The sequence below is a fragment of the Carcharodon carcharias genome, chromosome 37 (genome assembly GCF_017639515.1).
Source record: "Carcharodon carcharias isolate sCarCar2 chromosome 37, sCarCar2.pri, whole genome shotgun sequence".
Taxonomy (NCBI): Eukaryota; Metazoa; Chordata; class Chondrichthyes; order Lamniformes; family Lamnidae; genus Carcharodon; species Carcharodon carcharias.
In genome coordinates this window covers 3,800,658-3,816,291 of record NC_054503.1, presented here as the reverse complement: position 1 = coordinate 3,816,291, position 15,634 = coordinate 3,800,658, and the positions used below count along the sequence as shown (strand labels likewise).

The following is a 15,634-nucleotide window of genomic DNA, read 5'->3' as shown; positions in this document are numbered from 1 at the left end:
TTCAAAATAAAGTGCGTTTTTTGGAGGCATTATCTGTTAGGGATAAAGGATACCCGACCTGCATTTGAACTTGTTCAGACGCGTTTAGCACTCCAATACTGTTCAAAGGCAATTTTTGTGGAGCTTGATATTTGGGCTCTGTGTGGCCCCTTCCTTTGAAGGTGTGGCATGTGCTGGATGACACATTTACAGGAAGGTGCGGCAACTGAGCGAGGGGGCGCACAGTTACTCAGAAGCAACACTTGACGGGTCCTGGTGGAGGAGATCCAGAGGACGAGTGATACCCTGTCTCCACACGTGGCTTGTCCCTTGCTCCCGCAGTAGTTGGTGCTTCTCTGCCTTGGTCCATTTCATCCTCCCTTTCCTTCCTCAGACCAAAGGGATCCTCGAGCAAGACGCTACAAACCAAAAACTCCTTTTCTCCTGGTGACCCAATAAAGGTTATAGTTGCACGGCCTTCACTCCTTTCCAGGTGAACTCAGACAATTTCCAGAATAAATGTTGATAGTGAAGTCTTGACAAAATATCCCGGATAGTTTCCCGATGTGGTTCAAATCTCCATTAGCAAGAGAACAGAAAAGTGTGATAGATGTTTAACTGGTGCTCAATCCTCTGCAACAGGTTCTTAGGCCTCAGTCGGCTCAATGTTTGAAGGGGGTGCTGGGTCAAGTGGCAGCCTCTGATGGGTTTCCCCAAAGCCTGGGAAACCTGGCTGCTGAAAGGAAGGTGAGAACAGCCTTCTACCAGTGCCTCGCGGACTCAGAAGTCCGGTTCAAGAAGGTGCCACTCCAATACCCCCCTTGAGGGTGATTAGGGATGGGCACCAAATGGCACGTCCCATGAAAGAATTTTCAAAAAGTGAGTATCTTTACAGCGCTGCTTGTGGGCCGGGAGGAGCAGGAGTGTTTCCCCTGTCCCCCCATCCCGGTCCCTCACAAGATCACCTCTCCCCGCCCTCCACTCCCTCCACACCCCCCCGGAGCCAAACACCACCCTCCCCCCACCCAATATCTGAATCCTCCACCAAAGTAGGCCGAGATCATGCCCTTCCCCAACCCAGAGTGGACCCCCCCGCCCCCGCCCCTGCAGGTCCCGAGACCTCCCTGCCCAACCGGAAGTCAAGGCTGACGTCTGGGTGAGAAACCTGCCAAGCGCAGAAGATGGGCACGCCGTGGACTTAGAATCTTAACGCCCGTGGGCAAACGGAACCATAACCTTGGCTCCATAATCTGCCCCCTTTAATATCCAATCTTAAGAATGAGTGGACCCAAATTTATTTTTTGTGTTTTAGTTTTGTGACAGTTAAATTTCGATCATCTCAATCAGCGAATGTACAATATCCCGCATCCGTTATATTGCGGGTTAGGAATGTGATGTATGACACGTGTTGTATGTTCTGGGTCATAGTGGACATAAGTTACAGAATGTCAGCCGGCAGTCAGTAGCCTGAGAGGTATTAACAGTGAGGTGCGTCTGGTTCAAAGGACCGTTGCATCAGTGATGTCTGTGTTCCCTGCAGCGGAATCTCATCTTTCTTTGGCTCGTCAGCTTTTTCAACATCTTTCTTGGCACTGGAAATAAATAAATAACAAAGCAGTGATCAGAAAGCATTCCAATTTTGTTTATGCATGTCCCAGATTGGCCCCGCCCCCCTCTTCTGGAGACACCTCACCTGAGTGACTATTCTTCAGCTGTGAGCAGAAGGTCAACAGGCAGTTGTCATACCCGAGCAAGATTCTTTCCTCGCTCTCCAAGAGCGGGTCAGAGGCTGGGAATCCTGCGACCAGTAACTCACCTCCTGACTGCCCAAAGCCTGTCCACCATCTACAAGGCACAAATCAGGAGTGTGATGGAATACTCTCCACTTGCCTGGATGAGTGCAGCTCCCACAACACTCAAAAAGCTCAACACCATCCAGGACAAAGCAGCCCCACTTGATCAGCACCCCATCCACAAACATTCACTCCCTCCACCACCGACACACAGTAGCAGCAGTGTGTGTACCATCTACAAGATGCACTGCAGCAACTCACTAAGACTCCTTTGACAGCACCTTCCAAACCTGTGACCTCTACCATCTAGAAGGACAAGGGCAGCAGATACATGGGAATGCCACCACTTTAGCAAGTTCCCCTCCAAGTCACTCACCATCCTGACTTGGAAATATATCGGCCGTTCCTTCACTGTCGCTGGGTCAAAATCCTGGTACTCCCTCCCTAACAGCACCGTGGGTGTACCTACACCGCAGGGACTGCAGCGGCTCAAGAAGGCGGCTCACCCCCACCTTCTCAAGGGGCAATTAGGGATGGGCGATAAATGTGGGCCTAGCCGGCGACGCGCACATCCCGTGAATGAATTTTTAAAAAATCAAGTGAGAGTCCCTGGATTCTAATCAGGAGTAGGAATCCCAGCTGGTTTTACCCAAACTCTCTCTGACCATGGATCTTCAGCAACGTTCCCTCTAAGGTGTCTGTGTTCGAGGAGCCTTAGCAACTCGGAAGCAAAATACAATTGAAAAGCACCGCACATTGTTTATTTTGAGCATGTCCTACTCATGTCGATGAGAGGAAACCTTGATCCTGAGGCCAGTTGTAGCACTCCTGTTACTCTACTGGCAGAGCACTCAAATAGACCATGGTGCTGACAGGCAGTGGTGAGGGAGGTGAACTGAGATGTCCCCATTGGGACCAATCATTTCCATATGTTTGACCAGTAAATCTACCTAAATTAATAAATCTACCTAAATTTACCCTTGGTAGAGGTCGGGGTAAGAGGGCCCCCCAATAGCGAGTATTTGCTTTATGGTGGCAGGGAAGAGGGAATAACACAGGATCAACGACAGTAACAAATTGCATTCATTGGTGAGTTGCTGCAGTGCATCTTGTAGATGGAACGCCCTGCTGCCACTGTGGGTCGGTGGTGGAGGAGGTGGATGTTGGAGCTGGTGGAGGTGCCAGTCAAGTGGCAGTTTTGTCCTGGATGGTGTCGAGCATCTTGAGTGTTGTGGAAGCTGCACTCATCCAGGCAAGTGGAGAGTATTCCATCACACTCCTGACTTGTGCCTTGTCGATGGTGGACAGGCTTTGGGGAGTCAGGAGGTGAGTTACTCTCCACAGGATTCCCAGCCTCTGACCTGCTCTCATAGCCACAGTGTTTATATGGCTGGTCCAGTTCAGTTTCTGGTCAATGGTAACCCCCAGGATGTAGATGCTTTGTACAAGAGTCAGAGGAATGAAAAGTTCTGGAGGGGAACATAGGGCTAGAAAGGGAAGGGTGAAGCCTTGAAACAATTTAAATATAAGAACGGAGGATGTTAGGAGAGCATTGGAATAGTCAAGGCTGAAGGAGGCAAAGAGAAGGGTTTCTCTTTGGGCTGGGGCAGGGCTGGAGGTGGGTGATATTACAGGGATAGGGGTAGGCAGTCTTTATGATGATTGGGATTAGAAGCTCAGTTCAGAATTGAATGGGATATTGAGGCTGCAAACATTTTGCTTCAATGTGAGGCTGGGTCTGGGAGGAGAACGCAATCAAAGACGAGGGTATATGGAGTTAGCGGCATGTCTATTATGTCAAGAACTTTGGTCTGTTTAATGTTTAACTGGGTGAAATTGTGGCTCAGCTGAAACTGGACATCGGACAAGCATTCTGTTAACGTCAAGAGAGGTGCGAGACGGGTGTCTTCAACATACATGTTGACCACCAAGCATGTAAATGAGGAAGAGGAGGGAGCCTGGTGAGGCAAATCCACGAGGGACTCCACAGGTCCTGAGGGCAGGAAAGAGAAAAGCCCAATTCTGGAGAGGCTGTGGCTTCCAACTGGAGAGCGAACCAAAGCGCGGTACCCCACTGAGCTGGATAATGGAGGACGGCGTGGTCAACCAGGTCAGAGGTCACAAAGTGGTCAAGGAGGGAAAATATATCAAGTCACAGTCACAAAGGAGCAGCTCTGAACCCCAGGTGGGTTAAGGCATATGGTGGATATCCAAGAGCACATGGAGCAGCAACTCTACCAAGGGCCACAGATGAGAAGGTAGCCTGGGGATGGTGGTATGAGCATCAACGCAATGGACACCGGTATAAGAGGTCATTACTTTCCAATATGATGTTACATAATGGAACTCACGAAGGCTCCTTCGGCAGCGCCTTCCAAACCCGCAACCTCTGTCACCTAGAAGGACAGGGGTGGCAGACGCATGGGAACATCACCACCTGCAAGTTCCCCTCTGAGCCACTCACCATCCCGACTTGGAAATATATCGGCCACTGTCGCTGGGTCAACATCCTGGAACTCCCTCCCGGACAGCGCTGTGGATGTACCTACACCGCACTGCAGCGGTTCAAGAAGGCAGCTCACCACCACCTTCCTGAGGAGGCCATTAGGGATGGGCAATAAATGCTGGGCCCAGCCAGCAAGGCCCTCATCCCGTGAATGAATAAATTTGAAAAAAAAAAACCTTGCTGTCAACCTCTGACGCAAATCCAAGTGAAATGTTGGCACTACGGACCTGCCTTCCACCTCCTCGATCGTGTCTGGTAATGGCTTGTTGAGCGTTTCCGGAAGAAGAAATGCAGAAATTCCAGATACTATCGCCATGCCGCCGTATATTAGCATCGGCAGGTAGGCCACGGTTTCACCCGTCAGCTTCACAACTGGGGACACCATGGATCCAACTCGGGCCATGGTGGTCACGAGTCCTATCCCTGTCTGCCTATGGATACAAACAGAGCGTCAGAAGCTGGTGTTAAAATACTGTCGTCCTCCTGTCAGGCAGGCATTGACTCTTGCTTGGCACGTGTTTCATAGTCGCCGGGCACCAGCTGGGACCTTTGTCTTGTTAAACCATCCTTCAGACGCAAGGGCCTGGCTGACATTCAGCCATCGGAGCCTCACCTGGCCAGGTCCTCACCTGCTGTCCACACCCAATCTGTACCGAGCAGCTACTACTTGTTTCGCTCCACATCAATCCCGGAATTGAGGCACCCTAATTGATGCCTGACCGATAACAGCGTAAAGCACATCTAGGCATTGTAGACACGATTAGGAACAGGAGAAGGCTATTCAGCCCCTCGAGCCTGTTCTGCCATTCAATAAGATCGCAGTTGATCTGATTGTAGCCTCAAATGCACATTCCCACTGATCCCCGATAACCATCAGCTCCCTTGTTAGTTCTGCACATTCCCACCTACCCCCGATAACAATTGGTTCCCTTGTTAGTCCTGCACATTCCCATCTATCCCCGATACACTTTGACTCCCCTGTTAGTCCTGCACATTCCCTCCTATCTCCAGTAATCAGTGACTCTCTTGTTAGTCCTGCACATTCCCTCCTATCTCCAGTAACCAATGACTCCCCTGTTAGTCCTGCACATTCTCACCTATTCCCAGTAACCAATGACTCCCCTGTTAGTCCTATACATTCCCACCTATCTCCAGTAACCAATGACTCTCCTGTTAGTCCTGCACATTCCCACCTATCTCCAGTAACCAATGACTCCCCTGTTAGTCCTGCACATTCCCACCTATTCCCAGTAACCAATGACTCCCCTGTTAGTCCTATACATTCCCACCTATCTCCAGTAACCAATGACTCTCCTGTTAGTCCTGCACATTCCCACCTATCTCCAGTAACCAATGACTCCCCTGTTAGTCCTGCACATTCCCTCGTATCCCCAGTAACCAATGACTCCCCTGTTAGTCCTGCACATTCCCACCTATCTCCAGTAACCAATGACTCTCCTGTTAGTCCTGCACATTCCCTCCTATCTCCAGTAACCAATGACTCCCCTGTTAGTCCTGCACATTCCCGCCCAGCCCTCATACACTTTGACTCCCTTGTTAGTCAAGGATCTATCTACTCCGGCCTTAAAAATATTCAGTGACCCTGCTTCCACCGTTCTCTGGGGAAGAGAGATCCACGGACTCACGATCCTCTGAGAGAAAAAATTTCTCCTCATCTCCGCCTTAAATGGGAGGCCCCTTATTTTTAAACTGTGCCCCCCTCGGTCTAGTCTGTCCCACATCAGCATCCACCCTGTCAAGACCACTGAGGATCTTATAAGTTTCAATAAGATCACCTCTCGTTCCTCTGAACTCCAACGGACCTGTCCCACCTTTCCTCATAAGATAATCCCACCCCAATCCCTGGGTATCAGTCAAGTGAACGTTCCCTGAACTTTGCTTAAGGTTCTATTCTGTATTTGCGGTCTCTTTACCCACCAGGCCATTCACGGTACCTCATTTTATGCTTCTTGGTGGCAAAGGCATGCTTGACTGTTACTCTGACCATGTCCCTTTTCCTCTGCCTCTTTCCTCTGTGTACCTTTACCCCAAGTCTATCACCCCCCCACCCCCCGCCTGCCTGCTGGTTTCACTGGGAGAACGTAACGGGGGTACCCACCTGACCACGGTTGGGTAGAGTTCACCTGCATGGAGGTAGCAGCAGCTGAATGCAGTTGCAAGGCATCCCTTCCCAATAGCCGCCAATGACGTTTTTAAGATCCCAAAGTCTGTAAGAGAGATGGAACAAAAGGGGGATGTCGTTGCACATGACGTTTAATAGAGGGGTTCCCAAACTGTGGGTCGCTCCCACCCACCCCCGCCGCCAATGGGGCCAGAGGGATCAAATTTGGGGGTCCTGAGCTCGACCCTGCCCCCAGGCAGCAACGGCGACTGTGGAGAGAGGGGAGTGCCCAGTCTGGAGGCTGGAATGATGTCACCAACACAAAACACCCTTGATCGTCAGAAACCACTTTTAACAGGGGGCCCAGGATGTTCGTGGTGGAGACAGAGGCCGGGAAGGGAAGCTCAGTCACTGACTGAGTGAACAAAGAACTGGAGGGCGATGGGTAAAAGCAAAAAAGAACTGCGGAAGCTGGAAATCCAAAACAAAAACAAAAATACCTGGAAAAACTCAGCAGGTCTGACAGCATCTGCGGAGAGGAGCACAGTTAACGTTTCGAGTCCGTATGACTCTTCAGACAGTCCCCAGAGCGTTACCCCGGAATGCCAGCCCAGCGACCACACCACAATGCCACCGCCTCCCCCCTCTGTGGCAGTGTGCCGTCATCTGCCAGGTTCGGTACCATGTGGGAGGTCCTGAACTTAACGATGCCACCCGTGGGGGTGGGGGGGGCTGCAGTGTTTCCATCCATATAAAGCCCCATCTCCCCCATTCCCAGCAAGGGCAGCTCCCCCAGTGTTTGAAGTGAGGCCCAGTTAAAGGGGATGAGATGTCAACCCGTCCCCCTCACCTTTTGGAATGAAGATGTTTGATATCACAATGCTCCCGGCCAGGATGAGAGAGGTACCTTGTGTGAATCGTCGGCCTATGTAACTTAGCGTTATGACGCCCACCAGCTTCGCTGGAATGTCGACGGCTCCAAAAATGATCTGGATGAGGTAAATATCGACTCCGAACCCTTGCAGGTCTATCGCCAGCCCGTAATATGCAAAGCTGGTTGAAAACCTGCAAGAGGAGGATGACTGAGTTGGAAGAAGAAATGGGTTTTATCGAAACCTCCAGCTTGCATTTAGAAAACACCACAGGAGCGTTATCCATGGAAGAAAACATTTTGACATCGAGCCACAGAGGGGGACGTCGGAATAGACAAGCAAAAGTTTCTTTAAAGAGGTGGGTTCGAAGGAAGGTACCAAGAGAGAGAGGTGAAGGGGATTAGGGAGGGGATTCCTGAGCTTAGGACCAAGGTAGCTGACAGCATGGCTGGCGATGTTTTTATATATTTTACCATGGGATGTGGGCATCACTAACAGGGCCAGCATTTGAGGTTTTAGACATTCTTTCATGGGAAGATGGATGTTGCTGGTAATCCCAAATTGCCCCTTGAACTCAGAGGGCAGTTAAGAGTCAGCTTGGGTCTGGAGTCACATGTAGGCCAGGCCAGGTGAGGATGGCAGGTGTCCTTCCTCCACCCCCACCCCCCAAGTAATCAGGTTTACTTTAATCTGTTCGTTTTGTGCTTCCCACATTGGCATAGTGGTTAAATGGCCATTGAAGATGGTTGTCATGGTCACCATTACTGAGACTAGCTTTCAGTTCCATTCCAGATTTATTAATCCCACCAGCTGCCATGGCGGGACTTGAACCTGTGATCCCAGAGCATTAGCTTGGGCTACTAGGGCCAGTGACGTTACCACTACACCACCCTCTCCCCCTATGGTGGGAACGTCTTGAACAGAAGCAAAATACTGTGGATGCCGAACATCTGAACCAACTCCTACCCCCCAACTTCCTTTCTCGCTAACGATAATATTACAACCATCTTGTTACCTGGTTCAGAACACATTATCTAATAACTTACCAAATAAGCATGGTACAGCAGGCCGTTTTGCACATGACAGGTGTTTTGAACAGGTCTAGTACACTGTATGTCTCCTTGATGTTTGACAGCTCTTTCTCCATATTTGACTTGAGAATCTTTGGGAACGCACACACAACGATATGAGACATCAGTGTTGAACATGTTCTATTTATCTGATCAATACATGTCTCAATCTTATTAACAAGAGAAGAGCCAGAGTTTGTGGGGGGGTGGGGGTGGTGGGGGAGGGAGGTGTTGTTAACTGGGAAAGTTGCATGAAGAGCCAAGGTTTTCACATAGGATAGCATCGAGTTTGCAAAGAGTTAAAGAAAAGGTGTGATAAGCCAGGAATTGTGGGTCAGCTTAGGTTTTAGGGTGAGGTTGGGTGGAAAGGCCAGGCTGGTTTTTGGGGCAACAGGAGGAGAATGTATTGGAGCAGAAGACTCATTTCCAACAGACTGAGTGTGCCACAAAGAGGAAGGGAGAGTCGGATGACATGTTTACAGCTTTGCAGGAGCAAGGAGGGAACTTTCAGAAGGTCAGCACAGGGAAGCAGTGTTACTAAAGTCAGGGGAATAAGGATAACAGGTGTGGCGGGGAGGGCTGAAATGAATTTGAGGCTAGTATTAAGAGGTCAGATTTTCTCTTGGATCCTGTGAAAGATGGTTGGAACAAAGTCCTCAGACATTTTTTTCCAGTTCTTCCATGGATGTGGGCGTCACTGGCAAGGCTGGCATTTGTTGCCTGTCCCTAGTGAGGGCCTCACTAGGCCATCGCACAGGGCAGTTAAGAATCAACCATATTGCTGTGGGTCTGGAGTCACATGTAAGCCAGATCAGATAAGGACGGCAGATTTCCTTCCCTAAAGGAACCAGATGGGTTTTTACAGCAATCAATGATAGTTGTTCATGGTGACCATCACTGAGACTAGCTTTCAATTACCAGATTAATTAGCTGAACTTAAATTCCATCAGCTGCTGTGGTGGTGGTGGGATTTGAACCCACGTCCCCAGAGCATTAACCTGGGCCTCTGACATTACCACCACACTACCACCATCTCTCTGTAAAAGGTAGCAGCACTCATCCTCTGGTAGGACACAAATCTTCAAGAAGATTAATGATTGTTAACCGCAGGTAGCGTTTGGTTCGAAAGAGCAACTTGAGCAATAATGCATGATGGGAGAGCTCGACCGGAGGTCAGAAATGATGATGGGACCAAGGATGTCAACAAATGAAATAAGGGTGGAACCATTCAAAGACGAGAGATAGAACGGGGAACTGCAGGCCAGTTAGCCTGATATCAGTCATCAGGAAGTTGCTGTAATCTATTATTAAGGAAGTTTTAACCATGCATTTAGAAAGTGATAGTATGAGTAGATATAAACTAATGTAGTTTTATCAAAGGGAAATCATGTTTGGCAAATGTCTTAAGAGTTTTTTTGAGGAAGTAACTAGTGAGGTAGATAAGGGGGAACCAGTAGGTGTAGTTTATCTGGATTTCTAAAAGGCATTCGATAAGGTGCCTCTTAAAAAGTTAATCAGCAAGATAAGGGCTGAAGGAGTTGAGTGCAATATTTATTCATGCATAGAGGATTGGTTAATGGACAGGAAGCTAAGAGTAGGAATAAACAGGATATTTTCAAGTTGGCAGGCAGTGAAGGGATCAGTGCTGGGGCCTGGGCTGTTTATAACCTATTATTAATGACTTAGATGCAGAGACGTTGGCCCAAATCTTCCCAATTAGCATTGTAACCACTGCGTTGTGCATATCGGTCGTATACAAGTTTTACAAATTCTGATACAGTGGCCAGAAGAAGCCACTCAGTGCAGGAATCTATGTGGAGACCTTGCAAAGAGGACCAACAGGCAGAAACATGCCCCCCTTTTTATGGCACTCGCCGCCATGTGCTTAGTTGAAATGTCCAGTATGAATGTTAATGAATGGGCGAGGCAATTAATGGGTGGGTAAGCGAGTGAGGTGGGTAGGATGGGTATGTGGGTAGTCAGGTTGGGGGGTTGGGGGGTGGGTTAATCGAGTCGAGAGGATAGTCGGGTCGTCGAGGGTTGATGGGGTCGGGGGGGTATTCAGATTGGGGGTTAGTCGGGTGGTGAGGAGGAATAGTTGGGGTGGGAGGGCCTGGTTTGGTTTTGTAGTTACCTGGATGTTAAACTAAGTTTTAATCTGTCTCACCTCCTGGCTGACTATCCAGGTAAGTACATCGGAACCGTCCGAAGTCTCCGACTCTAACTCCGAATCGGAGACATTCACGGAGGGTGCCCAGCAGCAGGAGAACTGCCCACCGGAAATTCAAACTTCCAGGGCAATTCCCACAGAAGTACGCGCGTCAGGACTTCCACAGGATCCGGACCAGCTGTACGCCCGGTCTCCGAGGATCCGGAGCCCGAAAGATTTGACTTGTAGACCAACATAATTAGACTTGCTAATGATGCATAGCTAGGTGGGAAGGTAAGCTGTGAGGAGGACACAAAGAGGCTGCAAACAGATATGGACAGGGTAAGTGAGCGGGCAAGAAGATGGTGGACATTGGGAAGTGTGAGGTTATTAATTTTGTTAGTAAGAGTAGGAAAGCAGAATGTTTGTTTAAGAGGTTTAGATCTTGAAAAACGTTGATCTTCTAGGGAGACTTGGGTATACTTGTGAAAATAAACAAGGTTAGCATGGAGGTACAGCAAGCAATGAGGAAGGCAAATGGCGTGTTGGCCTTTATTGCAAGGGGATTGGAGTACAAGAATGAGGAAGTCTTGCCACAAATGTGCAGGGCTTTGGTGAGACTGCACCTGGAGTGCTACGTGCAGTTTTGACCTCCATGGTTAAGGAAGGATATACTTGCAGTGGAGGTGGTGCAGTGTAACTTCACCAGATGGGTTCCTGGGATGAGAGGATTGTCCTATAATGAGGCTGAGTATATTGGAGAGGGGATCTCATTGAAAGCTACAAGATTCCGAAGGAGCTTGATAGGGTGGACGCTGAGAGACTATTTCCCCGGTCTGGGGAATCCACAACCCCGGGTCAGCGTCTCAGGATGAGGGTCGATCATTTAGGACAGAGATGAGGAGAAACGAGTTGTGAAAGGTTGTGAACCCTCCACTCGTAGGGTAGTGAATCTTTAGAATTCTCTACCCCAGAGGGTTGTGGGTGCTCCGTCGCTGAATGCATTTAAGGCTGGGGGATAGACAGATTTATTTGGTCTCTCAGGGAATCAAGGGATAGGGGAGCGGGCGGGAAAGTGGGGTTGAAGCCGAAGGTCAGCCATGATCGAATTGAATGGTGGAGCAGGCTCGAGGGGCCGAATGACCAGCTCCCGCTCCCGCTCCTTAAGAGAAAAAGCTTGTATTTATCCTCTGCCCTTAATATATCCTCAGGAATTGCCAAAGGGCTTGAGAAATGAAGAATTACTTTTAAAAAAACTTTGTCATGGGGACGTGGGTGTCGCTGGGCAAGACCAGCATTTGTTACCCATCCCTAACTGCCCTCGAACTGGGCATCTCGCTCGGCTATTTCAGAAGGAATTTAAGAGTCAACCCCGTCGCTGTGGGGTCTGGAGTCACGTGTAGGCCCAGACCAGGTAAGGACGGCAGATTTCCTTCCCTAAAGGGGGCATTAGTGAACCAGGTGGGGTTTTTACAGCAATCGATGATGGTTATCACAGTCTCATTATTGAGATTAGCTTTCAATTCCAGATTAAGTGAATTTAACTTGCGCCAGTTGCCGGGATGGGATTGTCCCATCCCATGGGATTGTCCCATGTCCCCAGGGCGTTAGGCTGGGCATGCCTAATCTAGTGACTTTACCATTATGCTGCCACCTCCCCTGAGAGGCTACGCAGGTTCACTTAGGCTTTAAAAGTCTGAAGGTTGACCTGAGATGGAAAGGCTGAGAGGGACTTTGAGACCCTGTGGAAGTCACTGGCTGATAGCTTAACTGGGCTGTCATTTTAAATCAGTTATAAAGTGACTGAGAGAGGAAATTACTGCGGGAGGAACTCCGGATGAGCGTGTCAAGCGCGTCTATGCTGTTGTTGAAAAGCGACTTCCTAGCCAAACAGCGTGACAGGATTGAGATTGTAGCTGCTTCGCTCGTGGGACAATCTCGTTTGGAACTGCATGCTGTGAGGCCGAGATTTTCAATAGGAATCTGTGTGTCATCCCAACTGCGTTAATGTTGTCAAAAAAAAACCCACCCAAAAGGCCTGCATTTCTCTAGCGCCTTTCGCCACCTCAAGGCGTCCTAAAGCGCCTGACGGCCAATGAAGCGCTTTTGAGATGGGTCTGGAGTAATGTAGGAAAGGCGGCCGCCATTTTGTGCACAGCAAGCTCCCGCAAAGGGCAATTGGACAATGACCCAGATCGTCGGCTTTAGTGATGTTGAGATGGAGGGATAAATATAGGCCAGGGCACTGGGCCAAACTGCAGCCCACCGCACCCCGCACCCCCCCCCCCCCCCCCCCCCCCCCCCCGGCTGTTCTTCGAAATAGTGTCAAGGAACCCTTCACATCCACCTGCGAGGGGCCTTGGTTTAACATCTCACCTGAAAGGCGCTGCCTGGACAGCACAGCATTCCCTCAGTACCGCACTGGAAGTGTCAGCCTAGGTTTCTGTGCTGAGGTCTCTGCAGCAGAGGATGTGAGTGCACAGCCCACTGACTCGGTTCAATGGTGTAGCCATTGGCTGACACCGGGGATGGCAGGACTGTCGTATGAGAAGAGATTGGTTCGACTAGGCCTGTATTCGCTAGAGTTTAGAAGAATGAGAGGGGATCTGATTGAAACGTATAAAATTCTAACAGGGCCGGACAGACGAGATGCGGGGAGGATGTTTCCCCTGGTTGGGGGGTCTCAGGATACGGGGCAGGCCATTTAGGACTGGGATGAGGAAAAATTTCTTCACTCAGAGGGTGGTCAACCTGTGGGATTCTCTACCCTGTGGAGACCGGGTCACTGAGCATATTCAAGAGAGGAATTGATAAATTTTTGGATATTAGGAGCATCAAAGGGGTACGGAGAGAAAGCGGGAATGTGGCGTTGAGATAGAGCATCAACCACGATCATATTGAATGGCGGAGCAGGCTCGAAGGTCCGAATGGCCTACTCCTGCTCCCAGTTTCTATGTTTCTAATCGGGATGACTACGTGTGGAACGTTTTTCCACATTGGCACTTACAGCGGTGGTGAGCTTTTCTCCCTCTTCCTCCTTGCCGTTCAGTTTTGCCACCCTCTTGAGATGCTTCAGGGCCACGTCAGCTTTGTCATTTAGAATGAGCCAACGGGCGGACTCCGGGAACCACCTGTGGGAGTGACCGCAGTTACTTAGGGATAAGCACCTCAGCAGTAGAAACACCCCCACGGTCGCTTAGGATAGCTCATCAGGACAGCATTTATTAAACAAACCTGTACTGGGGTGCGCTGAATCTCAAGTGCCATTTCAAAGCCATTTTTCCTGCAGACTTCTCCCCATCCACCTGCCCTAGCCTGCATCTACCCCCACCCTCCTGCCACCCCAACAACCACTGGCCCACGCTACGGAATATACTCCGGATGACCTCAACCCTCAGCCTTTTATCTGTCAGCCTTGGTGGTGAGCTGACAGGCTGTTCTCACCTTGGGGTAGGCCCAACAGCCTAATCCCACAGGCCCTGGTTCTCGCCCGGTGCTCTCACCTGGCCGTAAGTCCTCAACGTGGGTTGCTGGAGAGCAATCCGGGCTGGGAGCTGGTTTGACACTTTTCATTCCTTCATTCTTTTCACAGGGGATGTGGGGCGTCGCTGGCAAGTTCCCAGCATTTGTGGCCCGTCCCTAATTGCCCCTTGAACTGAGTGGCTCGCTCGGCCCTTTCGGAGGGAGGTTAAGAGTCATCCACATCGCTGTGGGGTCTGGAATCACTTGTAGGCCCAGACTGGGTAAGGATGGCAGATTTCCCTCCCCTAAAGTGTATTGTTATGACTGGGATAAAAGCAAAAAACTGCGGACGCTGGAAATCTAAATCTATCACCACCGTCAACACCTCTTTGTCCTTTTGTCTGTGACATCTTTTGGCAATCTCCACCTATCACTGGCCCTCTATCCAGCTCTACTTGTCCCACCCCCCCCCTTAAACCAGCTTATATTTCACCTCTCTTCTACTTTTCCTTAGTTCTGATAAAGATTCATATGGACTCGAAACGTTAACTGTGTTCCTCTCCGCGGATGCTGTCAGACCTGCTGAGTCTTTCCAGGTATTTTTACTTTTGTTATGACTGGGATCTGGGTGTCTCCGATTGAGGAGAGCTGGAATCCAGGCTGTTGCAAACTAGTGAAGCTTTATTGAGTATTTACACTGTTTACAGAGACGGACTTTAGCAGTACACCCGTCAGAACCTCCTCCTCTCCGGTTCCAGTTACATGTGATCTGACATTGTCTGACATCACTGATAATGCTCTCCGCTATTAGCATAACAGCTATTAACCCTTTATACGACACCTCCTCCCCCCCTCCCCCACCCAAGGCTCTCGTTCTATTCATTAACATGAATTATTTACGCACCCTACTTCTCCCCACCCCCACCCCGGTCGCTGTCCCCTTCCCGGAGTTAAAGGGAAAGACACTGCGGTGATTTGACTAATCGGCCGTATTGTGTTCTTATTTCCTGTAAGCGGCGTGGAGCTCCCCCAGACCTGTAACCAATTTTGGAAATTCCCTTATTATCCGCTTTGTCCGGTTTGTTCAGCCCGCCTACCTTGTAGCCAAGTGGCGAATGAGCAGTCTCTCTGGCTCAGTCATGAACACTCCTGATTTGGGGTAACAAAGAACTTCTGGTCATTTCTCTGCCCCTATAAGTGAAGGGTGGCAGTCATTTTTTTTTCTAATTCACTCATGGGATGTGGGCGTTGCTGGGTAGGCCAGCATTTATTGCCCATCCCTAATTGCCCCTCGAGAAGGTGGTGGTGAGCTGCCTTCTTGAGCTGCTGCAGTCCCTGTGATGTAGGTACACCCACAGTGCTGTTAGGGAGGGAGTTCCTGGATTTTGACCCAGCGACAGTGAAGGAACGGCCGATATATTTCCAAGTCAGGATGGTGAGTTGTTTGGAGGGGAACTTTGGAGGTGGTGTTCCCCATGTGTCTGCTGCCCTTGTCCTTCTAAATGGTAGAGGTCGTGGGTTTGGAAGGTGCTGTCGAAGGTGAGTTGCTGCAGTGCATCTTGTAGATGGTACACACACTGCTGCCACTGTGTGTCGGTGGTGGAGGGAGTGAATGTTTGTGGATGTGGTGCCAATCAAGCGGGGCTGCTTTGTCCTGGATGGTGTCGAGCTTCTTGAGTGT

The 15,634-nt window shown here is 49.8% G+C and overlaps 1 protein-coding gene across 1 annotated transcript in view; it reads right to left on the bottom strand.

The window, feature by feature from the left end:
* Nucleotides 1-1,288: 1,288 nt before the first annotated feature.
* LOC121272998 (solute carrier family 22 member 6-A-like) overlaps nt 1,289-15,634 on the bottom strand; it is a 45,487-nt gene continuing 31,141 nt past the window's right edge. Inside the window, exons 6-11 of the mRNA XM_041179929.1 lie at nt 13,499-13,622; nt 8,319-8,434; nt 7,251-7,465; nt 6,398-6,506; nt 4,506-4,709; nt 1,289-1,571 (exon numbers count right to left, since the gene is read on the bottom strand). Coding sequence (XP_041035863.1) covers nt 1,457-1,571; nt 4,506-4,709; nt 6,398-6,506; nt 7,251-7,465; nt 8,319-8,434; nt 13,499-13,622 — 883 coding nt within the window. The 3' untranslated portion in view covers nt 1,289-1,456. The remainder of the gene's footprint in view (nt 1,572-4,505; nt 4,710-6,397; nt 6,507-7,250; nt 7,466-8,318; nt 8,435-13,498; nt 13,623-15,634) is intronic.